Source organism: Poecilia latipinna, unplaced genomic scaffold (genome assembly GCF_001443285.1).
Source record: "Poecilia latipinna isolate Pla-1442-1.1 unplaced genomic scaffold, P_latipinna-1.0 Scaffold742, whole genome shotgun sequence".
NCBI classification, from domain to species: domain Eukaryota; kingdom Metazoa; phylum Chordata; class Actinopteri; order Cyprinodontiformes; family Poeciliidae; genus Poecilia; species Poecilia latipinna.
In genome coordinates this window covers 64,861-79,333 of record NW_015113358.1, presented here as the reverse complement: position 1 = coordinate 79,333, position 14,473 = coordinate 64,861, and the positions used below count along the sequence as shown (strand labels likewise).

At 38.3% G+C, this 14,473-nt stretch overlaps 1 protein-coding gene across 3 annotated transcripts; it reads left to right on the top strand.

Moving 5' to 3' along the window:
* Window positions 1–2,019: 2,019 nt before the first annotated feature.
* On the top strand, window positions 2,020–14,249 carry nexn (nexilin (F actin binding protein)). 3 transcript variants are annotated; one of them, XM_015045742.1, is made up of 15 exons: window positions 2,020–2,169; window positions 4,245–4,653; window positions 4,746–4,943; window positions 6,565–6,649; window positions 6,742–6,890; window positions 9,197–9,400; window positions 9,480–9,653; window positions 9,830–10,018; window positions 10,434–10,625; window positions 11,344–11,388; window positions 11,583–11,777; window positions 11,975–12,196; window positions 12,780–12,974; window positions 13,057–13,420; window positions 13,572–14,249. In XM_015045742.1, the coding sequence occupies exons 2-15, from the start codon at window positions 4,294–4,296 to the stop codon at window positions 13,583–13,585; spliced, it is 2,586 nt and encodes an 861-aa protein (XP_014901228.1). In that variant the 5' UTR covers window positions 2,020–2,169; window positions 4,245–4,293; the 3' UTR covers window positions 13,586–14,249. The 3 variants fall into 3 exon arrangements, with proteins under 3 accessions (XP_014901228.1, XP_014901227.1, XP_014901230.1); XM_015045741.1 differs by having other exon boundaries at window positions 13,057–14,249; XM_015045744.1 differs by lacking the exon at window positions 11,344–11,388 and having other exon boundaries at window positions 2,021–2,169; window positions 13,057–14,249.
* Window positions 14,250–14,473: the final 224 nt, after the last annotated feature.

Genomic DNA, 14,473 nt, shown 5'->3' with positions numbered 1-14,473 from the left:
AAGCCTTGACCCTGATTCTCGGGGGTTTCCCAAAGCCCCAACTAATGCCAACTGTTTTCAGAAACAGACTAGCTGTTAATGCTTTTATTATATTTAGCCTTGCAATATGCTCAATAAACTTAAAAATTACTACAATGCAAAGGTTATGCTAGCACTATGAAAGCTTGAGCAAAATGTTTGTTTAGAAAATTGAATTTTCCGTATTTTCAGGCTGGTTTCGTCATTGTAGCAACAGTTCTGCATGGATGAGACCAAGTGGTTCTACAGCATGATATTTATTTAGATCCAGGTACAATAAGCAGGTACCCGTCCCCTTTTAGCTATTGAATTCAATTCAGTTCAATTCATTACAGACTTATATGTGACCTCTTACATATGAAATAATGCTTTAGTTTCTCAACACACACACACACACACACACACACACACACACACACACACACACACACACACACACACACACACACACACACACACACACACTGTTTCATGTCACTGAGCTCTCTAACGGTCAGTGCATACCAGAATGGCAGCGTTGTTATTTTGATATAACAAAAGCCTAAACAGCTTTCCCAACTGATAAGTAAGGAATTTTGCTGCTAAGGAGACAACAAGCAGACCACAAATATCAGAGTCTGCTTTTAGAATTCAGTCCAAAACAAACGTCTTCAGACGTGTATAACATGTACAGTATTTCACTAGAAAGTTCAGCCAGTTTGCTGTTGGTTTCCCTGATCAACATGTAGACAATAATTTGAAGGTCATGGGTTTAAAATCACTGTGTACAGTCCCTGGCCAAAGTATTTATCCCCCTTGAAATTTGTTCACGTCATCTCATATTAGATTTAAAACCTAGGGAGTATTTTACTAGATTTTAAAGTAATAGACTGATACAAAGTAAAACAGAATTGTTAATTGGAAACAAGTGACTTGGTTTTGTATTCAGCTGCCTAAATAAAGCACTGGTAGAATCTGGTAGAAATTACAACTCTGAGTTTTTTGAGCTTGTCTGTCTCTCTACCTGCTTTGCACATCTGATGACTGTCTTTAATAATGACTTTATTGCTACTCCTCCATAAAGGCCAACTTTGTGGAGCGCACAACTAGTAGTTCAGTTCTGTAGCGTCACTATGGGTAGCTTGGCATCTTCTCTGATTAATCCTCTGCTTCTCTGGATTGCCGGTTTGGGTAGACAAACAAGTGTTGGAAGGTTTATAATTTTGTCATTCTCTTCAGTTTTCGGACAAAGGTGCTTGCTTGTTATTCATGACCCAGCTCTGGTTTAGACCTCTTCATAACTTTACTCCGGACATATCTGGTGTCTTCCCTGGTTTTTATGATGCTATTTGTTCAATAATGTTAGATAATAAATGATTGAGTTCTTTGTAGATCCACTGCTCTCTTTTTATACTGCCAAAATTGGATTTTCAAGTTCTGGAAAACAACAAAACTCCGTTGTATCCAATATGGCTGCGTAAAAATAAGTAATGCACTGGTACAAACATTAAGCCCTCCTGAAAGTTTGTAACTCATTAAGCTAGAGAAATATATTAGGATTTAAAATAAATAGAAAATCTAAATGTTTCCTGACTTGCAACCAAAATGCTCGCTACTTATGTGGACCTGAAATTATGCACAGATGGACAACCTCTAACTACCATAGTGATTTCAGAAGGCTAACGATTGCACTAGATTTTATCTACTGGTGTCAGAGTAAAGACAGCTGATTATAAATGCATGCCACAATTTTCAGAGTTTAGAGGGCAAGGGGGAAGGAAATTGCTCTGTAGGTTAAAATAGCAGTAGTCAATTTAGTCCAGATAAAATGCAAGTGACTATTTCTATCAAAAATAAATACAAAGAACAGTTTCCTATTTATGCAGCTGTGACTAATAACCAGGACAGGCCTGTGTGGTGCTGGTGCACATGTGCAGACGTGCAAACTGGGCAACAGCTGAATGGGGGACAGGCCTGCACGCTATCCGGCAGAAAGTAACGGTACTTTTATGGAAACGCCTCACTGACCCCCAACCAGCAGCCAGTAGGGTCTGTTCAGACCGTGGTCACACCTCACCGATAGTCTCGCAGCGCTGACTTCACTGGTTTGAGTTTTTTATCCACAAAGAGGATTTTTGAATCAAAACTTGAGGACTAACACACAACCAGAAGGTAATACTTTCTTTTTTGTTATTTAAAAACACAATTGCCCTTCTCTTTAATCTCTTCACATGAAATAACTGACTTTTTCTTTGGACATAGAATTGTGTTGAATTATCTTTTCTAAACATATCAAAGTGAAAATTAAAACACAATAAGTAGAGGAGTGGCAAAATAATAAAAATGTGTACACTCAACTTTGTGAGCAGCATTTTATCTAACAGGTTTGTTCGTGAGTGTCTGGAAAAGTTAGTTGTTTCCAGCCTGTTACAAGTCCGCTGCGTTTTGGTGAATTGGACTTTTTCTTCACATGCACACACACATGCACACTGAAAGGCCCACAGAGAGCTCTATGCTACGGTAGTGATAACACTTGAATCTTTCCGTGTAACGTGTCAAACTCATTTATTTTTGTCATGAATTCTTGTGCCAGCTGTGTACAAAAATAGGACAGCACCTGCTGAAACTAAAATTTTCCAGTTACCACAATTTTCTTCAGTTAGTCCTGTGTTACTACAAAGACCTTAAACATTTTGCTCAGGTTTGTAGATTAGATTTATTGGAAATAAGTACATTTTCTTGTTCAGTCAATAAAATATGTAGACTGATGGTAGTTTGGAAGTCAACAGGATATATTATGTAACTATGATTCAGTAAATTTTAGTTCCAGATGACATGTTGCCATGCATGCTTTAGGAAAACGACGGGTGATATCCCATATTTATCGTTCTGTGCTCCTGGTGTTCATCCGGTTTGAAAATAAAAGGCTGTTGACTAAACAAGAAAATATCTGAGCCAGTCAGGCTTTTGAAAATGTTAAACAGAAAGATGCTCTTTTTAAACTTTTATTTTAACAACTCATCCCATTCAGAACAACATAAACTCGGTATATCCAGGTTGAGTCACCTTAGTTTCTCCCTTAACTGTGGTGTTTTCACCTTTGATTGTGTTGATCCTGAACACTCCTTTTTGACCTTAAACTGCTCAAAATACTGCAATTTCTGATTTACAGCAAAAAGATCATCAGATATGAATAGAAGGTGTGTGTGGATGCTGACAAACAGTGACCGTTTTACAGTGGGATGACTAGTAGTCCCCTTTGTTCACCAAGTTGTTGAGCTCTCAGTCTGGCCATTTTGTGGAGGGTCCTTTGGACGACATGTGGGTGCCAGCTTGATCTTTGTCCAACTGCCTATCACTCATTACAAATAGCAATGATCACATGTTCTGGGTGCATAAGTGGGATATAAATAGGAACAAGCAGGCCTTCACTGCACTCTTTCTCAACAGACTGAGGAGCAGAATGGCAGGCTTCACCTCAAACCTGCTTTAAAGTTTACATCAGAAAAGCTCAAATTAACTATTAATGTTGAAAAAATTAAATTCTGAAAAAGTTAACTGTGGTGCAAAGTTGCAGTGATAAAAAAATACTAATACCAAAGGATGTAATTAAGACTTTGGCCAAAATCTTATGGAAAAGACATCGGTTCATTTGTTTTCATTACCACTAGCAGCAACCGACACAAGCAGAAGGAAAGTAATTGGTTTTTGTTTATTTTTTATTGAATGTATTAAATATATGGGACGATTCAAAATTTAAGGCACTTTAAAAAGACAAACAGTTTCAGTTCATACCTAATAATTTCGAATCCAGTTTGGCTCAAATTAATCCAGATCCATCATAATCCAATCATACAGTTAGATTCAGACTTAATTGCTGTATTTGGTCTAATTCAATCTCTGATTTAAATAGTTATTCAATACCAATCAGTAGGAAGGGATTTATCAGAGCAAAATGGCAGCAGCATGGTCAATAGCTTTGTTCAGATAAAAACAGAAGAACTGAGCCAGGAGTACTATGGAAATAAAAAAAAAAAAAACAGCCGCTCAGTTATTGACTTTGTCCAGTGCAGAGCTACAGACATAAAGACATAAAGATAGAACAACTTTTCATTAAAAGAAATAAACAGAGAGCACAACTGTTTATTCCAATAATCTCCCTGTACTACTGCACATTTTAAGTGTTATAAAATGTTTCCATTTATATTGATAACTTAATTCTGGCCAACTCTCCCCTTGCTTGTCAGCTTCAATTACAAGAAATCCTGTTTGTCAACTTGTCATCGTGGCACAAACATGACTGAGGTGGCACAGGTTGCAGCTGTTGACACTCATGATGATAAAGATGATGCAAATGACAACGAGCACGGGATGAGCGCCGAAGAAGACTCGGAGGAGGAAATGAGACAGGAAGACAACGATGAGACGCTTAGCGATGCTGAGGAGAGGAGTGAGAGGACAACACGGAGCAAAGGCAGAGAAACTAACAGAGTCAAAGACAAAACAAGTGAGGAGGCTGAGATAACACAACTGAATGGAGAGGAGAGCAAAGAAAGTGAGAAAGACGACGCTGTCAATGGTGTTTCGGGCAGTAAAGATCAAGTGCAGGAAACAGACAACTCACAGAACATGTCCGATCTGGCTTTTAAGAAAGAGGTAAGACACTGGAGCTGGACAAGCAAGATTGTGTCATTATATAAGCTTAAAACCTGACTCGCAACCTTTTATAATTCCCATACAAACTGTAGAAGCTGCTGAGGGCCAGAAGGCCAGTGGCCAGGAGCTACGTGCCGAAGCTGAACAAAGAAAAAGGAGATGTGACAAACAAGTTTGAGGCCATGCAGAAAGCCAGAGAGGAGCGCAGCCGGCAGAGGAACAGGGAGGAACAGCAGAAGAGGAAGGATCAATACGTCAAGGAGAGGGAGTGGAATCGCAGAAAGCAGCAGGTCAAAGAGAGACAAACTGCACTAACCTCCGACTGTGAGCTGCATGGCATGATGGGGCATGATGGAGGTGACGAAGCTGCCAGTCTGAGTGAGGATCTTTAATCCAGAGGCGCTGTGGCTGCAGACACACTGCCTTAATACTAATGGTCACATTTAATAACCAATTTTAGTTTCATGATTTTTCAGCCTTCGTTTGTCTTGGTTTTCATTTAAAGTTATATTAATGTGCACTGAATCATAAACTAAACACTACTTTTTATTGACATGCACTAATCAACTCACTTGATTGCAACAAATTATTATTTTACAAATTAGGGCATTTGTTTAAGTTCAGTTCTGCTGACGTATATAGTGCAAAATCACAATATTTGTCATCTTGGAGCTTTCACTTATTTTTTATCTTTTATGTTAGATCACGTCAGATCATGTATTATTAGAATAACTAGCTGTTCAATAAGTTAAACCTAGACTGTATCTAAATGTTTAATTCCAGGAAATTTAGATTTTTCTTTAAGTTTGTGCTACATCTTTAGGAAATCTGCAATTATTTTATTTTTCAAAAAATAAGAAATCTTTAATATTCAACATACTTAATGAATGAAAAAAAAAAACTTAAGTCAAATGTGTTTAATGCCTGTTCAGAAATAATTAGTGAGAAATTCACCCAACCCCTATTGAGTTTAATTTAATTTATTTGTTATTTTTGTGTGTTTTCTGGTTATCTGCAGTTTGTAAGAGGAATTAACACAGTTTATTGTGAACATTTTCATATGTTTTAAAAGTGCAGCCTTGCAGTCATCTGAAAAGCATCTTGTTGTGATTTATTATTTCTGTCTTCCATTCAGTTTGTGTTGGTTTAGTTTAAATCCTTATTCCTACCTTACATTTAGGCCTTTAGTGATCAATTTTAATTGAGTTCAGGAAGCTTCTCGGATATAGATATCGATCTAAATACAAAGTCTTTATAATACAGAAATAAATCTATCCCTTATCAGCTAAAGAAAAGGCCACTCAACACCCAGTAAGCATCCATGTTTGGTTTGAAGTAGAAAAATATGTACATTTATTGTTTATGTACATTATACTTTCATGCATTTTATAATCAGTAGATGAGAATGAGTGGTGTTTAGATACAAATGATCTTAATTACATAGAAAACCTCCCAATTAAAATAAAATAAAATAAAAAACAGAATAAAAACATAATCAAATTTTGCTCAATAACAAATGAATGGAATTTTTAGTGAGTTTTAGTGAGCAAAAATAAAACCAGCGATCCAGAATTTAAGAGTACACAAGTTTTCTTGTAGTTTGCAGGAAATTTAAAAAAAAAAGGCAGTGATACAATGTTATGTGAGTGGATTAGTGTTGATAAGCAGACACAACAACCTTCCTGCAGACTGTCGTGCCAGAGCCTGCCAGGGTTGGACACCTACGCTCATCCCCTATCTGTGCAGCTATGCTGCAGGCCAATCAGAGGCCCACCAGCTGGCCACATGACCCTGCTATTAACAGGGATTTGGCCCTAGTTCTTGCTGGGACCAGTATGGCTCCTTAGTGGCAGAGGAGATGATCCCAGCTAAACCTTAACCTCACCACTCTCTCTCTCTGATCTACCGCAGATAAAAGAACTGCTTGCTTCCAGTGATGAGGAAGAGGAGGTAAAAACGAAAAAGGTGGAAAAGTCCTACGTCCCCAAAATCACAGGTAAGGCACATAAAGGGATGCAGCTATTAATAGGAATATGGCAGAGGAATGGATAGGCTGAAGGCTTACGTCTTGCTGCGCGATTTATCCAGGTAGTGTGAAGGGGAAGTTTGCAGAAATGGAGAAACAAAGACAAGAAGAGGAGAGGAAGAGGATGGAGGAGGAGAGGAAGAAGAGAGAGGCCCAGGACAACATGGAGAAAGCCAAAATCAAGAAGGAACTTGCTCAGAAAGCTGCTGAGGTCAGTGATCTCAGGGTTAACTGGTTGCAAAGAGTCTCATATCTTACTGAGAAGCATGGCGGCCCGAGTGGTTCAGTCCTGCCTTTATGGTGACGATGGAGTACGTTCCACTGTAATGACTGAGGTAATCCTCTGCTGCCACTTGGAATAGTTATTTTAAGTGGCTTTTGAGATGAGAACAGTTGGCAGGGGTCGGATATAGGTCTGAAACCCAACGGTAGCAATGTTGACATGTGAAGACCATGAAGTGACAGCGTGTTCAGTGTGTTGCATTGAATGACTTGAGGTAAATGATCTAAAGATTTCCAATTGTTGTGCACAGCAAAAAATAACACGAGCCTTACTGTTAAGTTCTCGGGAAAGGGTTATGTAAGTATTCTTGTGCCAAACAGATAATCACCCTAGTTCTGCTTCAGTGCAGTGTGAGTGACGTTAGCAGAACTGAAATGAATAACAGAAGGAAAACTCAGTCAGGACTCTGTTAGATAATCAAGATAATAAGTTTACTTTATGGACTGCTACATACTACATCTTAAAACTGACTTAATATTGTCAGCTGGCTATTTTACCGCCAGAATTACAATCCTAGTAGGAGATCAACTTTGAAGTCTCCTACAAATGGTTAGTTGAGGTAAAAGTTACTGTATGCAGACGTTGAGCAGGTAGTCTTCACTTTAAATGAATGCTTTCAAGCTAAGGAAGGCAGGTCTGTAACCTGTAACCCATGTCCCAGGATACTAGCCCTTCACTTTTATCTCCTCTCTCCCTTGATTCAAGTAGAAGCTAAAATATTCCACTAAGAAACTGGAAACACATTTGCAAAGCTGATCTGGAATCAGTTCTGACTGAGTCTCTGCACATGAACAGACTTTGCACAACATGCCTATGTAAATTATATAAACACCATCATGTAATATAAAATTATTGGCATAAATCATTCTTCTATGTTTGTTAAAAGAGGAAAATACAACAGCAAATTTTGTGCCCTGGATATCTTCTTTCTGTCTTAAATGCAATACTTTACAAGACGATTGTTTTGATAATATATTGCACCGATTACATCATATTGTACTGTCTCATATTTCATCACAGTGTTGTATTTGCACTATGGCATATTTCATAAAATTGCCTTTTGGTCAGAACTCCCTTGAAAAATAGGCTTTTAATTTCAATGAGATTTTATCCTGGTAAAACAAAGGTTAAATATTTTATTTTATTTTTCTTTTTTTTTTAAAGAAATCACATTAAGTTGCATCATATTTTGCACAGTTTAGAACATCATATTGTCTAGCAGGGCACATCATTGTATATATTGGGTTGTACTGTATGCCATACCTTATTGTATGTTTTTTTTGTTTACACTTGTTATCATATTATATGTTTGCAATATACTTAAAAGAAGTAATGCAAGTTTTTCTAATTTTTTTATTTTCCTCTTGTTTGTTGAGAAAACATCAAATCTATTCACAAAACACATTCAACATCATACTCAACTCAACAAATTTCCAATTATATTGGAAAATGTTTAAATTAGAAAATATATATTTTTGCCATTGATATTATTAATGTTTTTTCATCAGGCCGGTAAAATAAATGTAAACTGGGAAAACATTTATGAATTTGAGTGTATTTGTGAGCTCATCTCCTTGCCCCTTGTTTTCCAAATTTGCCACAAAAGGACACTGGTTTTTAAGGACCAAAAACATTCAGTCTTTCTCTTTAAGCCATTGGGGTAAAGCTACAAGTGACTGGCAAATGTTAAGAAATGCAATTTGCCCTTAAATTTAACATTTTGTTAAAATTTACTAGAACAGAATAAAAATGTCTAGATCAGAGAGCTTTCAGTTTTCTTGAAATGAAATCAGTTTTGAGCTATTCCTGCATCAACAAATGAAGTAAAGCTAAATCATATAGATTACAAATTAATTTACAGCGAATGTCATGTAAAAATGTAAAATTAGTGTGCATGCTGATTCAAAATTCAAGATTTTAAGCACTTGCTGTACAACTTTTACTCACAACTTATTTTTGCTGAACTATTTTCTTTGAGGTTAATAAGAGTCAATCCAGAAGGAACTAGAAGTGAGCTGCTAGGTGTAGACAGCCCAGGCCTGCCAACTGTTTCCCACACATTCCAGTTTCTATATTTGCTGTAGACTTCCATCCTGTGACACATTTAGACTCGGCTATCTTGAACTCACACCCCTCACCCTCATAATGACCCACTGCAAATGGTGACAGTGGCCCTGCAGAGTATCCCACTCCCACACCCCAAACCTCACAATGAATTTTTATGTATTTCACAGGAAGGAGATGACACAATCCTGATACGTGTGGTTCCAGCAAAGCAGTCAAGACCTCCAGGCAAGATCAAGATGAACTTTGAGGACATTGAGAAAAGCCGAGAGGAGGAGCTGAAGAAAAAGGTAGAGGAGGAGAAGAAGAGACGGTATGATGAAAACAGACGCTCCTTCAGGGAAGCCAAGCGGCGCTCTATTGTTCAACAGGAGGTAAAAAAAAAAACTTTTTAAGCTGCTTTTACAGCCTCACTATGACAGTGTATATAAGGGTCTTCTTTATTTGAAAAAGGATGAAGAAGAAAAACCTTCAGAGAAGGTGTCGGTGACTCCTGGAAAGCTGAAGCTGACATTCGAGGAGCTGGAAAAGGAAAGGCAGGAGCAGCGGAGGAAGCAAGCTGAAGAAGAAGCCAAACAACGCCTGCTGGAGGAGAAGAAGGCTTTTCAGGAGGCCAAACAGGGAATGGTAAACCAAATACTTCAATTAGACAAACAAATGCAACATTTTTTTTGACTTAATGTGCATGTTCACGTAGCTAAAGCCCGAACTTTAGCGCCACATGCAACAATTAAAGTTCTTAAAACAATCAAAATTAGAGTTATGATTGTGTTTAGCAAATCTGAAAGATTACATCTAATTAGGAAGAAGATGAGGACATAAGTCAGGAGGATCCGGAGGACAAAGAGGAGATTCGTCCTGGAAAACTGAGGCTGAGCTTCGAGGAGCTGGAGAGACAAAGAGTTGAAGAGGAGCGCAAGAGAGCAGAGGAGGAGGCCAAGAGACGCATGGAGGAGGAGAGAAGAGCTTTTGCTGAAGCAAGGAAGAGCATGGTCAATATTGTTTTCATTTTGGCTAAAAAAAAAGAATTTGTATAAATATGTGCATGGTTTTCGAATCTGTCTTGCAAATAAATCTGACAGGCTATCTTCTAAAATTGTTTCTGAGGAAACAGCCCCAGAATTTGCAGGCTTTTTTTTGGCGATTATAATAAATTGTAGGTAAAACAGGAAATATTTAACTGAAGCTTAGTTATTATGTCTGAAAGGACTTATCAGAAATAAAAGGTTTAGTTAGTTACACAAAACTAACATCGGTAGAATAAATCCACAGAACAGCCACCTCCCCCCCTGCCCCCCCAAAAAAGGAAATAATACCAGGGGAAAAATTCAGGGGAATCATAGAAGAAGTAGATTATTTACAGACATTACCAAAGATCCTTAAACTTACATTGCATTCTTTTCTCAGCTGATAGATGAAGATGATGAAGTCCTGATGGCCTTGCTCAACCTAGAGGGCAGCAAACCTGGGAAAATCTGCGCCAGCTTCGAGGACTTAGAGCGGCAGAGACGTGAGGAGGAGCAGAGGAAAGCAGAGGAGGAGGCCAAGAGGAGGCTGGAGGAGGAGAAGAGGCTCTTCGCTGAGGCTCGCAAGAGCATGGTGAGTCAAGTGACACCATGATCAAATTGTACAGCACGTGTGTGTTGGGCTGGTTACTAATATGTCTTAGTTCGGTCGTTGTTCAGCCTTCCACTTACACAAGATTACATTTATCATTGGTATGAAAGTCATAATAATTTTGGCCTTTGAATTATGCTTCTGAGACTGTTTTCTATGCTGATTTTTCTATTAATATCAAGTACAAAATCATACAAAACAGCTCAAATATTTAAAAAATAATAGTTTATATATATATGGTTTTTTTTATAAACAGGCTTTAGCAGGCTGCAGAGAAATTAATTTTTTTGTCACCATCAATACAGTTGTGGCATAATCACAAATGTTTCCTATTATGGAGCTGATGATCAAATAAAATCCACTCATTTTCAAGGGTCATGACGCCTGAAACTTTCAAACTAAAGAACATTTACCCACAGACAGGCATGGTGATGGTAGCATCATGCTGAAGGTATGCTTTCCTGCAAGGCATGATGGCACATTCAAGAAATTGATAAATATTATGCTCTATTATAATTTTGTCCATAATGAAAGAAAAACAAGAACAGTGCAAATCCATTACTAAAACCTCCAAATGATTAAGACTTTCATAACTGATGTATGTAAACTTGTGGCCTTCATATATGTTCTCTATATTATTTTAATGGGCTCAAATGATATGTCTGTACTGCTGTTACCATGTCCAAATCATCTCTTTAAGAGCCCTATCCTGGATCAGGAAAAATCTGCATATGGAGATGAAACAGTAAGGGTTTTTTTTTTAGCTTAACCTTATCATTACTTTTGAAAAAATGCAATAGAGTCAAATTTAAATCTGGACTTTCATGCAGAATAATAACAGGATGCATGCTGACTCTAAATGCATAGTGGGGATGGAGTTACCTTGTTACGTTACGTTACGTTACGTTACGTTACGTTACGTACCTGGTATTCTTTTAGGTGCTGGAAGACGACGAGGTGATGGTGAAGAGTGAGTCTCAGGAGGCTCTGCACCCCAGAAAATTGGAGATCAACTTTGAGGAGCTCCTAAAAGAAAAGGAAGAGGCTGAGAGGAGACGCAAAGCTGAGGAGCGTAAAAAGAAACTGGAGCAGGAAAAGCAGGAATTTGAGCAGCTCAGAAAAGAGATGGGAGAGGTTTGTCTTTAAATTTTAGAGTCCTGTGTAAACCCACATTTGTTTTAGATGCCTCTTCACTTAGGGTTTGAATTCATTTGCTAGACTTCATCCAAACAAATGTCTGTGAATATGACACTGATATTGTTGGTTTGAATTGTGGACTGTGGCTCTAAACTTTCATGACATAACACTTGATTTGTGATGATATTTCACAGGAAGAAATAAACGAAAGCTCAGATGTCATAAGCACAGAATATGAAGAACTGACAAAACTCAAGAAAACTGGCTCCATTAAGGCCAAAAACCTCAAGTCCAAATTTGAGAAAATCAAGCAGCTGACAGAGGAGGAGATCCAGAAAAAGATCGAGATGGAACGAGAGCGGAGGAAGGCCATTGATGACGAAATTAAACAGAGAGAAGCTGAAAGGGTCCAGGAGGTAAAAGTACTCAAATGTTAAATGAAGAATTTATCTTTTCTCTGCAAAACATAGTTTGCACCGACTCATAAGGAACCTTGAAAACCTAAAACGATCTTAGATGTCTTACTGTCAAAATATGAACTTCTATTGCAAACAAGTTCTTGTGTTAAGATCATTTCTATTTGTGAAATGCCAGAAAAATGCTTTATTCAAATTCAGAGGCTTTCAAACTAAGATCACAACACTTTTCAACAATTCGGGCATAGGAATGTCCAGCAATCAAAAGGTCGGTTCTACTTATCTCAGAGATTCACTGGTTTTGTTAAGAAACGTGTGCATCAACAAGACCATGGGAAGCTGGTAAGATAGTGTCATCCACAGTGAAAAACACTGATGTACCAACAAGAGCAGAAAGGCCCAGTCTGGCAAGAAGAAAGAGGAAAGAGCATCATAGTGAAATATTGAAATATTGGATATTGAAGTAACATGGAAGTTAAGGTGTTTAAGCAAACTGGATTTCCAAATGAACAATGCCCATGTCTTTTTACACTGTGTTTTTAGAAATCTTGCTTGAACCATACATATGCCCTATGCATTTCAGGACGAGGAGGAGGAAGAAAGAGAAGCAACTTCGGTGAGATCCGACGACCTACCGTTCAAACAGAAGGTGGACATGCGGGCCCGGTTCGAACAAATGGCCAAGGCCAGAGAGGAAGAAGAACGGAGGAGGATAGAGGAGCAGAAGCTGCAGAGGATGCAGTTTGAACAACAAGAAATTGATGCTGCGCTGCAAAAAGTACCTGACAAATTAGAACTAGACTCACTTGGGCTTCATTTGATGCCTGCAAGAGAACTTGACTGTTTTTGTCTGCTTGCAGAAGAAGGAGGATGACGGCGAGGATGAAGGCAGCATCATCAACGGATCTGCGGCCTACGAAGATGAGGAAGATCACGCGAGGTCAGGTGCGCCGTGGTTTAAGAAGCCCCTCAAAAACCAGTCGGTGGTGGATTCTGAGCCAGTTCGGTTCACCGTTAAGATCACCGGAGAGCCAAAGCCAGAGGTCACCTGGTGGTTTGAGGGAGAGATGCTCCAGGACTGTGAGGACTATCAGTATATCGAAAGAGGAGAGACGTACTGCCTCTACCTGCCGGAGACCTTCCCGGAGGATGAGGGGGAGTACATGTGCAAGGCTGTGAACACCAGGGGCACAGCAGCAAGTACCTGCATTCTCACAATAGAAAGTAAGACCACTCTGGTGTGACTGCATGCCTGCATGGTGATCTTTGTCTGGAATTTACCTCACTTTACAAAGTGGATCGCATGCTCCTCTTGTTCAGGAATTCAGGCTGAAAAACAAACTTTCATAGCATTTCTTCTGTTTCTGTCTTTCAGCTTATGACTACTGAAGCCCCCCCCCCCCTGTTGTTTTTCAATGTAAAACATCATCCACTGTGGTCAAATGGTAGAGGGACGGACAGTATGCTTGGCATTCCTAAGACAAGGATACGCGGCACATGCGCGCACACACACAAGAAATTATGTTGTTTACGTATTGCTCAATGAAAAAATGCTGCCCACTCTGTAGGGATTTTGGATTATACCTGTGCCAAAATAGACAGATTCCTGTTTCAACACCAGGGGTCGCATTGTGCTTCAAATGCGTTATTGCTGCAAAACCTCAGCAATGTTAATCAGTTCAAAATGCTGTTGATCTACATTGTAAATATCACACTTTTATGGTCCATAAACAGCAAACAAGACTAACCGGATCTCACACCGAGAGGCAACACTTATCAAGGTACGACTGCAATGGTCACATTTTGCAGGAAATAAATTCATGTGTACATCCTAATTTTTATATGCAGAATCTGACACAAATGATTGATTGTTGATTATTTTTCATGCACCCATCCGATTTTCTCTAAATTCTTGATTCAGATGTCATTGTTTATTTGTCAAGAACAATCTTTTATTGTTTGATAATTAATGAAAACTAGGCTAACCTGATGATTTGTCTTATTATATTATAAATAGAGAACAAGTTTTAATAAAATTGAAAAAAAAAATGCATCTTTTTGATATCTTTTGATGAATGATTGAAACCGTTAATGTGTGTATTTTCTGTCACTATATGTTTTTATAATGATAATGGATATTGTGAATCATAATGGTTTAGTCACTTTAAATCATGACCTCGATTCTTTGCAGAGTATAACAGTGATTCTTGAGAATAGGGACAAAATGGGTTTTAATTTTCCCATATTTTTTTTTTATTATTTCTCAACCTTATGTAT